Genomic DNA, 18,293 nt, shown 5'->3' with positions numbered 1-18,293 from the left:
CCCTTCCCTATCCTCCTCCTGGAATTTGGATCCCTGGAACTCACTTTTTAGATTACCAACCCTCTTTTCTTCAGAGTTGACTGTTAGCCTCCCAGCACAGGCTTGCTCCTGTTTCCTAGGACAGGTGAGGCTGCTGCTGGCAGAGAGGTTGGAGCCTCTTCCCTCAAGACTTGGTTAAAAAATCCATGTGTGCACCAGGAGCATTCTCTTGCCAGCTTGGCTTGGATGTACAGTATAGAGGAATGGAAGGATACTGTATTAAGCTTCTGAAGAATGAAGAGCAGAATTAATTTTGCCCAGGGAAGAGGAAAATGCTTCCTTCTTCCTGAAAGCTCTTTCCATCTGACTGGGGCCAAGCATTAGCTAAGGGCAGGTCTTTCATCAGACAAAGAGCTTTGCATCCATCTGTGTGCCTGGGAGAGAGACCTGTAATTAGGGGTAGCCTTGGTGACAGGGCGGTAACCATGGGATTCAGCCTCCCCAACTTGCCTTCTTTCTGCTCTGTGGGTCCCACGGGTCTGCACACAGATGATAAGGACAAGAAACAAAGAAGACAGCTTCTTGACAAAGATCAGGCTATAAGATCTGAGCTGCTAAATGAATAAACAAATAAATAAACAAATCCAGATGACCACCATATGAAAGCAAAGGGATTCAGAAAAAACTCTACCTCCTTGTTGCCATCTAGAGATTGCCTGGAGTTTTAAAAACGCAGTCACGGTACCCTAAAGGGAGAGTTTGAGTAAAAAGGGCATTGATCATTGATGCAGGTAAAGCCTGCCTTTTACCATTCTGTGGGTGAGTGGGCAAGACCCATGTTCATGCTTCAGGCTCAAAATCATGATTGAACTGAAGAGGCTGCTGCCAATTTAGTTCCCTCTCTGTGCATCTTAATGTTGATGGCTGAACTCTGGGTGCAGCTCTTGAAAAGTAACAGTGGTTACTATCCCTAGGCAGGTTGTGGATTTGGCTCAATTTGAGGAAGTGTGTCCCTTGGGTCAAATGCAGCAAGTTACAGGTGATCCATTGCGTCTTTCGTTTTCCCACTCCCTAATTGAGAGATATGTCCTCTCGCTTTTCATCTTTCTTCAAAATACATATATTTCACAAAAGCTTTTCTTGATGATGACAAAAATTTTTCCCTTCCTATTCTTTGCTCTCCTCCACCCGTTCAGTTCCCCTGAGCCCCTCCACATACAGTAGAACCTCCGGTCACAACCGTAATCCGTTCCATGAGTTCAGTCGCAACCCGATTTGGTCGTGACCGGAAGCGAGACGGACTGCGCATGCACATACCTCCCCCCAAAAAAATGGTGCAGAAGGAGAAATCGCTGTGGCTGTGTTTGATCGCCACCAAGTATTTGTTCGCGACTAGATGCAAAAAATTTGCAAAATTTTTGGTCGTCACCCGATTTGGTCGTGGTCAGAAGTGTTCATGACCAGAGGTTCTACTGTATTATGAATTCCCTCCCTAAAGCTGAAGTCTGCCAGGGAGGGAAGTCTTTCCTCTCCAGCTACTTTGTTTTACTTTAACCAGTCAGGTATTTATGAAAGTCAGCTACTCTCCGAATACAGCTTCAACATTGTTTTGAAGGAGTCAGATGTCAAGGAAAATTGATTTTGAAAGAATTTGGAACTGGGATTTTGGGGAAAAATTATACCATATTCTGTTAAATGAGACTACAAATGTTCCTAAAACTTTAATAATTACCATTAATCGGTTTAGCCATCTATCTTGTTATTTTTATATATATATTTCTTTAACAGTGTCTTTTCCGCTATTTTATTTGTTTTTCTAGGAATCTGGAGAAAGAAATTTCCTTTGATTTTGGTCCAAATGGAGAATTTTCTTACTTGTATGGCCAGTGCTATGAACTCACTACTAATGAGTAGGTGCCTATTTCTTTATATTGAATTGTGTTTCTGTTGAGAGTGATCTCAGTCCCCAGTTCAGCCACATTTGCATCTCTTTTGATTATATATTTCCCTCAAGCAATGCAGAATGTAGTAACTTTTTTATCAGCTGCAGTTCTTCTGTAGTATACTAAATAGTTATTCATATGGGATTATTGAGCTGATTCAGTGCTCCTACCAGATCAAAGTTGTATTTTGGTGAAAATGAGATGCCTTATCTATACCCAGGTATATACACACAAAATTTGTTTCTTAGCTCTCACCAATTCTGGAAATGTTTGCAAGGTACTCAACTCAATGAGGCAACCTACCTGGTCTTCCAGCAAACCATTATAAAAGCAATTCACAACCTCAGGGTTTTTTTGGCTTTTAGTTGTTTTTAAGTTGGCAGTTGTTTTATGTAAATATTAATAGTGGCTAACTCCTGCTATTTGCCTAATTCTGAGATGGGGAAAGAAGAGAGTCCCAGGATTGCTTTTACTTAATGGACTAATAGTTAAAAGTGTTTATGCTGAGTCTTAGAAGGGAATTTGCTTACTGTGAGAGATATGGAAATCATCATGCAAGGCGTGACGTACATTTCTTGTGCTTTTTCCTTTTTTCTAGATATATTTATCGCCTCTGCCCCTTTAACAGAGTGTCTCAGAAACCTAAGCATGGCAGCTCAGAGACTAACCTTGGGTAAGAGACTTTGATGCTGTCATACCCTTTGAGGATTGAGCATTGAGCATGGCATCCATGCTGCTCATAGCAACCAGAGGTCATTTGCTTCTTGAACTAAATTGAGAAGTGATCAGGTACAATGGTCAAAAGGCTGAGCTATGAATTAAAAAGCCCCTCTTTGAGGTTTTGATTCTGCCCTGAAGTCCCTAAGTATATCAAACCCTAATCTAAGTGTATCAAACCGTGTTCCTCCTTTCATCCCTAACCCAATCTTTGAAAAAGGAGGGTACAAGAGCTGTGGTGGTGCAGTGGTTAGAATGCAGTACTGCAGGCTACTCCTGCGGGCTGCGGGCTGCTAGCAGTTTGGCAGTTCGAGTCTCGCCAGGCTCAAGGTTGACTCAGCCTCCCATCCTTCCGAGGTCGGTAAAATGAGGACCCAGATTGTTAGGGGCAATAGGCTGATACTGTGAACTGTTTAGAGAGGGGCTGTAGAGCACTGTGAAGCGGTATATAAATCTAAGTACTATTGCTATTACTACTCTATTTTGGAAGGCAGTAGAATTGTGTCATGATCACAAATTTAGAGCACAGATGACACTTTATATATTTGCCATTTATTCATTTTATATATGCATATTAAGAGCATTTCCTTAATCTTCATTTAGTGAGTGCCTGGAACAGTGTCCATTCACAGTTACAATGGTGGTAAAAAAGTAACTTTGTGATCAAACTTTGCATTGACAATCTTTACAGATCTGTGAAGCAAAGGAAAGCTGAAGGAAGGTCATAAGACAGTTACAATTTCATTTAATGACTGCTTCACTTAACAACCAATTGTGCTTATTCCAATTGTGATTGCTAAATGTGGACTACCTGTAGTATCAGGATTAAATTCTTCTCCATTATGCTGAAAAAGAGTTGTTCACAAAACATGTTGTGAAACTTTTAAAATGCTTGTCTTCGGGCTTTTCTGTCTCTAAAGGATTACTTCTCATGACCCAACCTCTCTTGATAGAGGGAAGAGCAGTGTGTATATGCACTGTATATGTATTTTCTTCTGGACCTTAAAATGGCTGACTTTAAAGTGGTTTTGAAATAAGTTGGGCCTGCTTTTCTTCTTTGAACTTCCTGGATTAGGTTGGCAAGAGTTCATTGGTGCACTGACTACCTTCTTCCTTTCTAGTACATGGGGATCCTGGGCTGGTTCAGATGATAACAAATTCAGCATCATGAAATATGAGCATGGCACAGGCTGTTGGCAGGGCCCCAATCGATCTACATCGGTGAGTTCTTTCAATGGGGCAAAATGGATACAGCTAATCTTTATGGGAAGCAAATAGTTGTAGTCTTGGAAGAATATTGACTTTCATAGACTTTAGAATTCTGAATTCCATCAAATGTTGTACCTCCAAGTGGGCCCATTAAAGGTCATCTCCAGATCCCATAGAGGAAATGACTGTGTACACTTCCAGTGAAGTAAGCATTAAATATGCTGCAGGAATATGGTGGAAAATGAACGGCTGTGACTGGGCTGGCAGATATACAGAGAAGCAGCTAGAGGGGTTCAGCAGTGAAGATGGAAGAGGGGGAGCATGTCTTCCTTGCATTAGAAATTGAAAAATTAAACAGATTAGGAGTTTTACTTGAAGCTCTGGATTGGACTGGTCTCCTGCCTCCTTCCTTCGGAGCAGTTTGGTGAGAGACTTGCAGCACAGATATATTTTTCTCCCTGTCAAAAGCTGAAATCAGCAATTTTGCTTGTTTGCTAATAGATAATGTGCTGTGTTGCAGAGGCTTATCCTTGGCCAACTGGAATGTGGGAGACAAATCCTTTTTTAGTGGGCAATTTTCATCTTGAGATGTAAAGAAGTGGACATGGGTCTTGAGCATTTATCAAGTTCTGAATATTACCTTGCTAGGAACATAAAAAGAACACGTCATGACAAAATTCAGCACAGTTATCTCTATCACATGCTAGTTTTTGCTTCATGCACAAGGGGAGAAGTCTTTTGAGGACAGATTTTTCAAACCAACATACAAGCCCTGGTGTCTGAAATGGTGCAGGCTGGAAAAGCTGAACCTTTTTTCTACATCCTTTCAGTATTGGTTAATGAAGATTTTGAAGCAAGTAATTTTTCTCTGTAACAAATAATAAAACCTACACGGATAAGAATTGAGTCCTAATCGACGATCACTTAAACATGAGCTAGCAGTGTGTGGCAGCAGCTAAAACTAATAGTATCCTTAGTATAAACAGAGACAGAATCACAACAATGTGCAATATTAGTACCATTTTATAAATACTTAGCAGGACCACCCCTGGAATACTACATCCAGTTTTGGCACCACGTTACAAAAAGGTTGTTGAGACTTCGGAAAAAGTGCAAAGAAAAGCAGCTAGGACGATTGAAGATCTGGAGACAAAAACATATGAAGAACGGTTGAAGGATTTGGTTTTTGGCTAGTCTAGACAAAAGAAGGACATGATAGCAGTATTCCAGTATTTGAGGGACTGCCACAAATAAGTGGGGGGGGGGCAGCTTATTTTCCAAAGCACCGGAGGGCAGGACAAGAAACAATGGAAACTAATCAAGGAGAGAAGTAACCTGGAATTAATGAGAAACTTCCTAATAATGAGAAACAATTAACCAGTGGAACAGCTTTCTGTCAGAAACTGAAGGTGCTTCATCACTGGAGTTTTTAAGAAAACACTGGACATGGTATAGGGCCTCCTGCTTGAGCACGGAGTTAGACCAGAACAGGGGTCGCCAACCTTTTGGACCTCAGGGACCACCAAACTCATAATTTTAAATCCCAGGCACCACTAACCGGTTCTGTGGGTGAGGCCTAATTTGTGGGTGTGGCTTGGTGGCCATGTGACTGGCTGGGCATGGCTTGTATGTAAATATTATAAATATTTATATAAATATTGATTTTTTTTATAAAAAAGAGCAACTTTTACCTAAAATCAGGCAAAGCAGGCAGGCCTCACAGAATCATTCAGTGATCTATCTATCTGCCATTGGCTAACTCAGTCTGTCACATAAAATTTGCTTGCCGTGAGTCTGCACTGAATAATGGAACCTTCAGTCCTAAGCGAAGTTCAGCTGTGCTTAAAAGCAGAGCCTAATATCTAAAGACTAGCTAGAAAGCAAGAAATCCAGCCATTTCCTGCTTCCTAGCTAATCTAAATCTCCTGGCACAGCAGAACAGCTGATGGTCGGAAAAAGGAAAAATAGCAATTTAGCAGGCAAGTTTGACGGGTAAGGAGTGAGTGGGCGGGGAGGGTTCCCACAGGCTATGTGGGCGGCGCAGCCTTGTGTTTCTGCACAGCCTGGATTAATTGCTTTGGGGGAGTGCTCTGGGGGTGAGATTTCTCTGCAGCCCACCAAAATTTTCTCGCGGCCCACCAGTTGGCAACCGCTGGACTCAAAGACCTCCAAGGTCCCTTTCATCTCTGAAGCCAGTATATCATTGGTTAGAATGGGACAGTATCACACCTGCTCCAGTCTGATCTCTTAGGGAAGTAAAATACTCAACTTCATTTGGTGGTAGTGAAAAAGCACTTTTACTAAGATGCTGATTGCAGTAAAGTCAAGTGGAATCCTAAATTTAATTTCGAATATGTGCTGATAGTCTGAGGCTAGTTCACTTATTTAGATTTTTATCTCATCCTTACTATTTAACTCATGACAGGAAACATACCTAATACTCCTTCCTCCTCCTATTTTCCCCACAACAGCAACCCTGTCCAGTGGGTTGGGCTGAATTGGAATGACTGGCCCCAAGATACCCAGCCAGCTTTCATTACTTATACTGTCTGTAGTATCTTGTGGCATAACTAGGGGGTCATTTCTTCTTTAATTGCTCGATTCAATTACAGTAAAGTTTAAGAGGCAATGGCATTTGCTCTGATTTTTCTCCTACTAAGGTGAAACTTTCATGTGGCAAGGAGACAATTATCACATCCACAACAGAGCCCAGCCGTTGTGAGTATTCAATGGAGTTCGTTACCCCAGCTGCTTGCCATGAGCCAAAAGATCTTGGCCACGATGAACTCTGAGACAGGTGAGTTGCATCAGCTTAGACTCATATTCTTTGCTTAATAGCTGGGAGGAATCATGAAAGGACAAATATGTTTCAAATAATATTCATCTTTCTTCAAGGGCATCTGGGAGAATGTCACCTTTCAATACTAAGACCTTCAGTTCACAGACTGTATCGAAAAAAGGATCATTGTTGTTTCCATCTTTGTCTTCCTGACTTATTCTCTTGTGTACCATTTTCTTGCAGCTGTACACAACCATCCCTGCCAGAGAAGCCAGGTTCTAATTCATATGATTCCAGGCAATTTTGTAGAATTCACCACATGGTTTGCCTCAAGATGTGCTCTTCATGAATTCCAACAGTTATGGACTTTGAGGTTCGAATTGTCATTTTCCCTGTCAGCTACTGGGACACAAGTCTTTTTCCCATCCACCCAGTTGTGACCAAATATCATCTTCCCTAAACACGTCCACTTAGGATTGCACAACTACCTGGCCTTTGTTCTGCTGGCAGAAGGCTTCCTCCACTCCAAAATTGGATGCTTTTATGAAGAAGGAGATGCATTTACTTCTCATTCATAGTGGAGAGACCTCAAAACTGTCTACCCGAAGCTTTTCCCTGCTGATCTTTTTCTGAAAATCACTCAGTGGTGATTTTTCCACTGGGTCTGAAACTTTGGGACAGGTGAAACAAGAAGAGGGGACAAAAATCACCACCTGTTTTTTATCTGCTGTTTTTCCTGGAAAAAAACCCACATTCCCATCCAATAAAGAAAAGTCCTTTCTGTCTTGTCTTTTTCTGTGAAATTGAAGGTGGGAGGTGAGCTGGGTTACATTAAAAAGCTGTGGTATCAGCTGTACAAACACATCACCTCTTCCTCCTCTGAAATTGCCTAAAAGCATTAATGGGGATTAGGGACATGGGTTACAGCCACAGACCAGCCTCTTCTCCGCCCACCCCCCAGGGTCCTTGGGGATGAAGGCCTGCCCAGCTCTCCTGGGCTTCTTCTGTCGATAAAGATGGGAGGGGGAGGGGGGAGGAAAAAGCTGGTGCCTTTCACCTGCTCTCTTTGATTGCTGTCGAAGCCCAACCATTTCCATAACAAAACCGGAGGCTCTTTCTCGCTCCCAGCCCCATTGTTTTTCGTCTGAACCCTTCTTCAAAAAAGCATCTGCTGCTTTCTGGGACTGGATGGGGAAGGGGGAGAGGCAGGCAGCCCTCTCACAAAAGGCCCTCTGGTGATGAGGATTACGTTTTACTATATGCCTTCAGTTCTCTGCTGGAGTAGTGGGTTGGGAGGGAGAGAAATTCTGTGAGGTTTTATGTTGAGCATGTTGGATGATATTTGAGTGAGGAAAATGGTTTCCTACTCTGTCATTTCTTAGGTTATGTGGCGTTTTCCACTGGTGGGGAGAGCAGGCGTTAAATCGAAACAACTGATGTCAAAGGCAGACGACTAGAATATCCTCCAGATATTTTGAACTTTTTCTGCCCTAGCTAGCAAGGCAAGTAATAAGGGATTACAAAAGTAATAAGGGATTACAAAAACTGGTCTCACCTATCTGAATGGTACCAGCAGGTTTAGATATGACTTATGTACATGTGTTCATTTGAACCAGTTTTCGATTAGCAAAGAATGGTAAGGCTCCAACACATGATATTTGGGAAGTATTTCTTCCCAGAAACGTGTAAGTTCTACATCTCTTCAGATAGGCAAGGGGTAAAATTTAAGTTACCATCTCTGAGGCCTGCTCTATTACTTCAGTATTTGAGAAAATAAGAGGGTAATCCTTGGTTGCCAAAGTGAGATGTTTATAATAGGAAGACATATTTCTGTAGCAGGAAAAACCCGCTATCCCTGATTCAGGATACAGACACTTTTATGTTGTCATCACCGATGCTACTAGAACCACCAGGCTTACTTTACAACAGAGATAATTGGGATTGTGCAACGCCATCAGGCCTTCCCATTGTTTTAACCAGGATTTGTGGATTTAACTCAAGTGTTGTGGTTTTTATATAATACACCAAACTATCAAAACTGATTAGTTTGCACATTTTTTTCTTGTGCCTTTGAATCAGAATTGATTCCTGGTGGCTGCCTGGACAAGTCTCTGCAGATTTCTTGGTAATATTTTGGAAGTGTCTGCCCTTGCCTGCTTTCTCAGACTGAGAGAGTGACTAGCCCAGGATCACCCCTGCTGGATTTGTATCTAACGTGAGACTCAAACTCATTCTCCCAGTTTATAGCCTGATGCCTTAACCACACTGGCTCTTTTGAGCTCCATCTTTAAGAATGCTCTTTACTGATGTCCAGCAGGTCTCCTTGCTTCCCTCTTTAAAAAGTTATGCCTGTACTGTCCCAGGCATCATCAGGATGCCTGTATTTCCTCTCAGTGAGCAGAGTGCTCCACAGGGACAGCCAGCGTTTCTCCTGCACCCTCCTACAGCTCTTCTCTTTACAATTCTCAGAATGCATTACATCTGCTAATATACTCTGATCTGGAATAAAATAGTAACCTTGGTCTAAATTATTTCTCCATTTGATAGCAAAAATGAATGAAAAGTAGCAAAGTTTTGAGCTTGCTGGAGGGAGAAATGTCAGACATTTTCAAGCAATGTTAACAGGACTGCTGCGACTGTCATATATTGTACCTGGAGAACCAGGTCTTAAAATTTAGTTGAGTTTGCCATTTGTGATATACAGGGCTGTCAAACTTGTGGCCTACGGGCCAGATGCGTCACACACCACACCCACGCCTGGTTTAGCAAAGGGGAAAAATCATGATGTGTCATGTGACGATGCAACAATGCGAGTTTGACACCCCTGATACAGTATATGCTTTTCCACAGTGTGCTTACATTTGGAGTAACCGCAGGCTCTGATGTAGTTCTGTGTATTAAGTCTTCAAGAATAGAGAGTAAACCCCAGAAAGCACACAATTTATTTTTCTGTTCCAAGTAAGAGTAAGGTGCGATCTGCTCAGATCAGTCCTGTGTGGAAGTGAAACTCCTTGGCACTTCCTGGAATTCTCTTCAATATAAGACACAGACTCTCATAAGATTCTGAACTTTTTATTTTCTGGCATGAAAAGTACAAATAATTAAACAATTCCATGTAAAAGTTTCATACAGCCACCGTGCCTGAAATCCCAGTAATAAATAGTCTAAACTAAATGCAAAGTGTCATTTTTATTTTTTACAATTTTTAAACCTTTCCCACATCAACTGACTCTCATTTTTTTTAAATATATTTTTAAAAACTGTCCCAATCCATGTGAAGCTTCAAGGAGCTCTGGGGGCAGGCACTATCCTCTTTTCCCCTGAGCCCTGCCATACCCATGACTAAATATATTGGTGGGAGGCTAAGGGGCATGTAAAAGTTATTAGGAACTCGCCATGACAACAGACAATTCTTTAACCCTCTGCTACCTTCAATGTTGCACCCTGACCCACCACTGGCAAACAGTAAGGACATCTCCTGAGCCCTTCTTGCTCTGATGCCACCAGGCAAAGTGCTTTAATTTCCTCCCTGCCCTCGTTCAGTCCTTAATCAAGCCACTTCACTTCTTAGTTAAACTTACACTAGCACTTATTGCTACTTGAAAAAAATACACTTGAAAAGGCTAGATTGCTGTAGCTGGTAATCAACAGATCCTAAAAGATAATTTTGTTTACCACTAAATGCCCTTGTTGCAATGCAGGATTAAGATTGCAGGATTACACATTTTGTAGGATCTGACCAAAGGCAAAGCAAGGCGGTTCACACAACTGAAACTGGTGGCAAAGCTCCTGCTGTTAGTAGCTGTGAATGCCATGTATGCAGCTTGACTTGATGGCTCCAGTTCATAACAGCTCTTTAAGCACAGAAGTAATTTGAAGAGAGGGCAAAGAAACCTTTAAAAGGCTGTGTTTTGTGTATGTCCAGATATCCATTTCACATCTTGTTTTCAAGGTCTAGCCTTAGGTATTGAGGCGTCTTGAAAAATGGGGCAAGGCAAGTGCTCTACTGCTGTGATGTTATTTTTGAGAACAACCTGAAATGCCTCATTTGTGCCAAGTCTTAAAAGAGGCAACCTTTCCTATTCTGATCATCTCTAAGGCACCAGACAGAGGGTTAGTCTTAGCCATTCCCTTCTGAGCCTGGTTAGTTGCATAAATGGCTCAAGCTATTGCTTGAGTACACTGAGAAACACCATCCCTTCTTGAATGAGAATGCAGTTATGGTTGTAATGCACATTTTTGTAATAAAAATCCTTTTGTAAAGTACTCCCTGCTATGCAAAGCACCTGTTTTATGTGCCATTCTTCGGGGGCCTGTTGTCCAGATGAAAAGCAAAAAGGCTTCCATTGTTACACATTAAAAATTGGCATTATGATACATAAAGCAAGTCTGTGTTTGCTATCTATATGGCACAGCAGGTTTCATGCTAAAAGTGTTTTAGCATTTCTGCACGTGCGCTAATTTGAACATGTGCCATGAATCAGCTATGGCCATTTCTCACTAAGAAAGTGAGGAGCATGCTTGAGCCTGTTCATCACATTGGATGGCTGCAGAGCCTGGGCAGGAATTGACCTCCCAGATGAACTCCTGACAGCCTGATCAACTACTGTATCAAGGATAGTGGGAGCGTCCAACTTCTGCAGGAAGGGCTGTCCTGCACCACTTTGCCTTTTGTGGAGCAGTGGCTTCAAGAGGTGGTGGCTTATGTTTGGGAGCACAGTAAATTCACAGAGTGCAATTATTTCTTTAACCAAACCATTAGCTTTTCTGTCCTATCTGAATGCAAAGCAGCCACAATTTAGGATTTGCAGAAGCCAGCATTTGTAAGTGGCTTTGTCAAATAATACTTTTAACAGTAACCGATCTGATTCAAACATACTAAGAGTCCTGGCATTTGACTGAAAAGTCGGATAAGTGGTCTTTAACTGATTTCTGAGCTGAGTTCTCCAGAAGACTGAAGTAGTTTAGTTGTAAGAATTAACTATTTGTAAACATGTTTTTAATCAGCCATGAAACTGACTAAATGGTGAGAAAAGTGCATTCTTACAGTCCACTTTCTAGTTAAAAACTAAAAATATGATACAGTATTTCTTTCAAATCTGTTTTAATGGGGGTAAACAACTTTTTTTTTCATTTCAGCAATTAGGAAATTTACTTTTAAGTATTGGAACACCATTTTCAGGAAAGATTTTTTTCCCCTCAAGCCACATAACCTTTTAAAATGGAATCGTTTCTCGGTAAATCTCAGTGTTGATAAGGATATGGTACAAAGTTAGGCAACCTATTTTTGGTCTAATTTTTTTAAAAAATCTTTAAATCACAGACATCTTCTGTTTAGAAAAAAATATAACATGACTTCCAAGGCCTTTTGCACTTTTCTTCAAAATCTGGACTGATACAGATTCTCTTTGCCTGGGAAACATATCAGGCCTTGACTATTTGGCCACAGGCCCCATTTCCAGCACATAAAGCAGATCCCAAAGGAGTCCTTTCCATGCCTGGGGTCCGCCCACCCCCCCCCCCCTTAATTACTGCATGATTCCATGTGGCAGGGAAGAAATCAAAATAAGATGGAAAGATTGATTTTCACTGTGTTTCTCTTTGATCAGAATAATTTAGTGTAACTCTTTTCTCAAATTGTTACCTGGGACTTTAACAAAACAGTTGTATTTTGCAATAACAGGGGCCATACATGGCAGCCAAGAACTGCTTGCATACTTCAAGTACCCTTAATGAGTGGCCTAGTATTTTGAAAAACCATTTACTGCACTATCCACAAGGAGGAAATGCATGTTTAAAATGATTTCAGTTCTACTCTTCATATGCAAAGTGTTGTGAATTCAATAAGACTTTCCCAGGTAAATATCTACAGAATTTAACACAAGATACTATCCATGTTGTCTAACCAAAACAAATTTCTCTTTGTGCTTAAGGATCTCAGTGAATCAGAGCCAGAAAAGGTTGGGAATGTCCTGTACATGAAAAAAAAAATCAGTTGCCTCTGATGCTTGCTTAAAATATTTAAAATAAAAAAGCAAATTGTCACTGAAATAATTTTTGTTAACATGTGGGAGGGATGCTGAGTGGCAGCATATGAAGGCCAGAGGGTACAGAATACAAGAATAGAGAAAATGACAAGCTACACGTTCCCTTCCCACCCACCCCATAACCTTCTAATAGAATGAACTCAAAATGTGTTTTTTTCCAACAAGACAACAAAACAAACTTGTCTACAGATTTTGTTGTATATGCCACATTAGTAGATTGTTTTTAAAATGTTTACCTCTGTGCACTTTGCCCTGATGGAGAGCCTGTCATTTAAGCTTTTAGTATTGTTTCAATTTTGTTTGTTATTTAATAAATAAATAAGGAATAATCATTTTCAGCAAATTAAAAATATTTCCCTTTTAACTTGCAACTCTGATGAGAACATAAATATACACAAATGTATTCTTACAAGGCAGTAATAAATATTTAAGTTAACAATAAGTTAAAACTACAAGAAGCTAAAATTCGCAAAAAGATACAAGAGTTAATGGTGCCAGGTTTTTTTTGTTCTTTTTCTCATTTTATCGCAAACAGAAGCTGCCACAGACTCTTACAAAACACAAGTGAACACATTTATTGTCAAAAAATCAAGAAATCCTAAACTAATTTCTAAATCATTAAACAATTAAAACTCGAACTAATGCTAAAATGTTTAATTATCATTAAGTTCGTCTTTTAAATGTTGTTCATTTTTTTCCATTTTTCCTTTGACAGCAAAAGAAAACAAAGTCCCTTGCTCAAGTGCTATCGATGACTCGTCGTTTTTAGCCAACCAAAATAAATAAATAAATAAAAATGGAAATTAGGTCATGTGCATTTTTAAGGATGTGTTTGTTAACAGAGATCCAAAGAGATGCCTTGGGAAAGGCAACCACAATTTCATCCCCTTTTACAATTAGATTTTAAGAGAAATTCTCATTCCCTTCAGCATGTGGGAAGGAAGAAAGGGTAAGGAAGGTAGATCTGGGTGTCACTGGACTACAACCTATACTAATAGATTCATCCCACTTCAAGGCTCCAATCTAAAGGGCCATAAACATAAAACAGTTTTTTAAGCAGCAGCCCTACAGAGAAACCATCTGACATTTAAAAAATCTTTCTGGGTTCTTTTGGCTTAATTTGAGAAACAGGGTGATCCTTCTGAAGAAATGGTTAAAACTCCAACAGAAGTATTTATTTAGCATTTATGGCAGCCAGGCAGGCTAAAAACTCAACATTTTCAGTTTCCTGCTTTTAAGCAAACAAATAAACAGAAGCTGGCTAACATTACAGAGCACTGTTCTGAGAAAAAGCCTTGGCCTATATCCTTTCTCCCCCACCTACCTACAGCCAAGGTTAAAAATGGTTTGTTGACAGCAAGGAAGAAAAGTCTCACTTCTGCCCCTTGACATCTAGCTTGCCACAGGACTTCGTTATCACAGGAAAACTTGCATACTATAGCATGACACTTTCCAGCATTTGTCTCAATTTATTATGAGGTCACTGAGAATACATTCAGCTCGAGGACCTACCAGGAAAGCATCCTCCAACCCAAGGATGATTGGACAAAGACCAGGTGGTAATTATTGAGGCAGCCCATTTTTTCTGTTTTTTTTAAAAAAAACCTTTGCATGATTAAAAGGTAGGGGTGATGAGCCAGTTTGTTTTAGCTTCATCCTGACAAAAGTTTTAGGTTAATGAGATAGAGGCAAGAATTGCCTTCTGGACAGGAGTCTCTGTTCAAGGCTCTACACAGGGTTAGCTCAGTCTGTTAAAATAATCATTATAATAATAATGGAGTGTCATTAGAGACAATCCCTTCTTTAATTTTGGGGCATCATCCCTTGGCCAGGAAGTGAGATTGGGGAAAAGTTTATCATTTGTGATAATGATTCATCTTCAAATAAAATAACTGAAAACAAGAGTAGAACAGGAGGCAACTTGGAAGATTTAGGCTTCCATAATACAAATCTGTTTTAAAATCCCATTGGACAGATGTGTGGACACACTACCACCCCAACCATGTCAAAGCACCTGAATCTCTTGCTCTGTGTTGTTTTTGCAGGTAGACATTAATGCCAAGAATCCAGATTTGCTATAGAAGGTGCATGCGTTTTGACAGGCAGATTCTGAAGGTGTGATGCTCTGGTGTTTTCAGGAAAAGGATCCACACAGCTGGAACTTAGAGCTACATCATTGGCTGCCCCAGAATCTTGGCTAGGTCAGTATGTTTGCAACATGGATATAGGATTGCTGAATCTCTTCCCCAACATCTGCCCGTATATGCACATGCACACCCAGATGTGTATGTGATCCAGTATCGAAGCACAGAGGAGTGCACATGCCATCAGGTTAAAATTAGAGGAAAAAATCAGGCTGAAAGCTAGATGTCTGACAAGAAGACATGAAGCGTGTCTTTGGCAAGGACCAGAAAGGTAGTCTTAAGTAGCCCACCTTACTGTGAGATAAGCACACGGTATTCATGCTGGCCTGTACTATAACCAGCAGCCCATGCTGCCTCAGACTGCAGAAAAGGCCAAGAGCCCAAGCAGGAGTGTTCATCTCGAAGGACTATAAGAGTTATTGCTGCCACGAGGAAAGGAGAAGTCCCCTGAGAGAAATCTTAAAGCATGGGAATCACAAGGCCTTCTTATGGTCTGAATGCTCCACAATTGCTTTACAGCATAGAAAAGAAATTGGATCCCTTCATCTAAGAGTCCTGCACACCAGCTAGCACTGGGTAGGCATCAGAGCAAAGTCTCAGTTGTGGTAGTCCATGATGCTAAAGTGCAGTGTTGCTTACAGGGTTGATTGGCATTGAGGAATATATTCTTTCTTGGGGATGATCAGCTATACCATTTAGTAGCTCTAAATCTAGTTGAAGGTGTAGGTGTGCACCATTTCAGAGTTGGGGATTGTGTTAATTTGGAGAAAAGGAAATATTAACTTAAGGGGGATGAAATCCTAAAAAGGTTGCATCCTGGTTGTAAAATCCTAGCAAAAATGGGAATATGTTAATAGCTAGTTAAGACCCTTAGATCTTACCATTGTCTGCATGACAACCTGCTAATAATTCATTTGTGAAGTGCCAGGAACAACAAACTATGCCTTTTACTGAACATGGTGTATAGCTATGTCTTCGCACATCAGCATTTTCTTCCTTTCCCCTACAAACAGTAGTAGACCTGGGAATTATTTTGAGCCCCCTTCCCCTGACAAGCAAGGAAGGTTCTATTATGGGAAGGGGTTTACATTCAGCAAGCAAAATAAACGTGGGTGTTAAAAGAGACACCCAAATCCATGTTAAAGGACAATAATTAGTCTAGGGTTGCAATAGTGTGTCTGGAAAGGGCAAGTGGCAAACATTCCACTGAGATCTACTTAAACTGTATGGAAAGAGACAGGTGGGTTAGAAAGAAAGCAGTGCCTTCCAGCACACAGCCCTTTCTTTCAAGACAAGGTAATTTGGGAAAGAATCCCACAACGTCCCAGAACCAAATTGACCTGCTGCAGCTATGCTCGTCTGAAGGAGCATGCCAGCCCTTTAGGACGGCAATGTCAGATACAGTAACCAAGACTATTTTTTTCTGGAGTATTTTTCCCCCTACCTCACTGCCATCTTATTGTCCAGAACAGTCCTTGGTTGCTTTTTTAGGGCAGCCATGCCCCACAGTTAGAAGCAGGACCCTCTTTATGCTTAAAATGGTAGAGAATCCGTCCAGCTAAATTTATTCCACAGAAACTTCCTGAATGCTCTCTGGCTCTACCTTGCAGCTGTATATTAAGCACAATCTCTGCATGGCATCCTCACCCTAACATGTTTTGTTTGTTTTCTCCTTTATCAGGTATTGTTAACAGTGTTGAATCACCCATTTCTTCCCCTCACTGTTGATGGCCAGTTCTGTATTCCAGAGTTCAGCTGCAGCAGAAGGAGCTTCTGTGCCCTGGTCAGAAAGAGAGCAATGCCTTCGAAAGAGATTGTGCCTGGAGGCAGAAATCAGGGTTTGTGAATAAGCAGCATTTCCTGGTTTGGGAGAGTTCTTAACTTTGCTCAATAATTTTGTAATACCTGTAGAAAATGTTTTTTTTTTTAAAGAAAACTATGGAAGTTGATGTGAGTAAAAGCAGTGGTTATATTATGAAGCACGCAGCTTTCATTTTAGAAACTTTTGTCAATTTTCTGTCCTTTTGGTTTTTGGGATAGTGTTGTGGTTAGCCGGCAGCAGGTGCAGATGGCTGAGGAGAGCGATGACTCTGATGAGGGGCCAGGAACATTAGGGAGTGGACTGCTGCCTTCAGAGATTGTGGGGGCTGGCAGCAGTGATGAGGAGGTTCCCGAGGAGCCTGTGCCAAGTGCACGTGCACGAAGGATTACTCGGAGGAAAGAACAATTATAGCAGCACAGGCAACTCGGGAGTAAGGCTGCAAGATAATGGCCCCTCTCAAGAGGATAAAAGCCAGGTTTGGAAAAGCGTTCTTTGCAGACAGCAAAGAAGCTCTTAAGCTCAACCGGTGGACATCTTAGTGTTTGGAGAAATCTTGTAAATTAGTTCTTATCTCTGGGTTTTTGGCAGCCTTGACAAACAACTTGGCAAGGCTCTTTCTTGTCGGAGCTAATTGTTGCCTTTTATCTGTAAAGGAACAGAATTGTGATTAAACCTTAAAAGGTGGGGGCTACTGCCTTTGTCTGTGTTTGCTCTCTGGGTCAGAACAGATAGTGAGAGAATAGTGGTGCTGAAAATCTATTAATACAATCAAGTTATTATAGTCCTCTGCCCCGTCCTTGCCTCTCACAAAAGAAAAAATGCAAAGGGAAAAAAGAAACAGAAAGAAAATAAGAATAAAAGAAGTTGTGTCCATTTCCTGATTTTGATAGCTTGGGACAAAATCACTTAAAATCTTTGGGACCTGAGACACAAAGTGTTGCTTCTGCACAAGAATCCGAAGGTCTTTCCAGGCAACTTACGCCCTACCCCCTCCCTCCCCAAAATACACAGTTTAAAACATGCACTTGATGCTCAGTTGTTTTAAAAGGTGTAGACAGTGGGTTTTTTATTTATTTATCCAAAGCTCCCTATTTGGGGAAAATGCCTTGTCTCAGCATCTTTCCATTACTGTTGGGAAAATTTTAAGTAGATAGTCAGCTACTTTTTCTGGGCTTGTGTCCATGACACCTCGTTTGAAGAACCTGATTTTCCTCTGGTGATCATTCCTCTGCCGCTAATTATTTCCTTTTTAACCGGTAGGGTTTTGTAACTTTTCTAAGTGTCTCATTTGTTGTGTGCTGCCCTACAAATCATGGGACACTGATCCACTCTATGTTGGTCTCAGATGTCCTACATATAAAAGACAACTCAGCCCCACCTCTGAGCTGCCTTACTTTTTACTAAGCTGGGTGAAATGGACCAAGAGGAAGATGCTGATTTTGGGATGGACCCTTTCAAGCTTGAACTAGAAAAGCCAACAGTCCTTGGCTATCCTGTCCCCACTCTGCCAACAACACAGTTTGCAGCAATACTAACACTCCTTCCTATTCAGTGTATGGGGAATGTGTGTCACACATCAGGTGATGCCTAAGATTTGCTAGCAATCTCTGTAGGTGTGTGGTAGCTTTGTTAATAGTTTGAAAAGGCCCACTG

The 18,293-nt window shown here is 41.1% G+C and overlaps 1 protein-coding gene across 11 annotated transcripts in view; it reads left to right on the top strand.

Moving 5' to 3' along the window:
- The window catches only part of PRKCSH (PRKCSH beta subunit of glucosidase II), a 45,593-nt gene extending 38,185 nt beyond the window's left edge, over positions 1-7,408 (top strand). For all 11 annotated transcript variants that reach the window (XM_026679613.2, XM_087957066.1, XM_087957063.1 and 8 more), the window contains 5 exons: positions 1,800-1,889; positions 2,521-2,595; positions 3,761-3,860; positions 6,509-6,645; positions 6,871-7,408. In XM_026679613.2, coding sequence (XP_026535398.1) covers positions 1,800-1,889; positions 2,521-2,595; positions 3,761-3,860; positions 6,509-6,640 — 397 coding nt within the window. In that variant the 3' untranslated portion in view covers positions 6,641-6,645; positions 6,871-7,408. The remainder of the gene's footprint in view (positions 1-1,799; positions 1,890-2,520; positions 2,596-3,760; positions 3,861-6,508; positions 6,646-6,870) is intronic.
- The last annotated feature ends 10,885 nt before the right edge of the window (positions 7,409-18,293 follow it).

The sequence above is a fragment of the Notechis scutatus genome, chromosome 2 (genome assembly GCF_049901735.1).
Source record: "Notechis scutatus isolate UNSWTSFEM ecotype Mainland chromosome 2, rNotScu1.2, whole genome shotgun sequence".
In the NCBI taxonomy this organism is placed as follows: Eukaryota; Metazoa; Chordata; class Lepidosauria; order Squamata; family Elapidae; genus Notechis; species Notechis scutatus.
The sequence above is the reverse complement of the archived record's forward strand: the minus strand, read 5'-3'. Positions and strand labels throughout refer to the sequence as shown.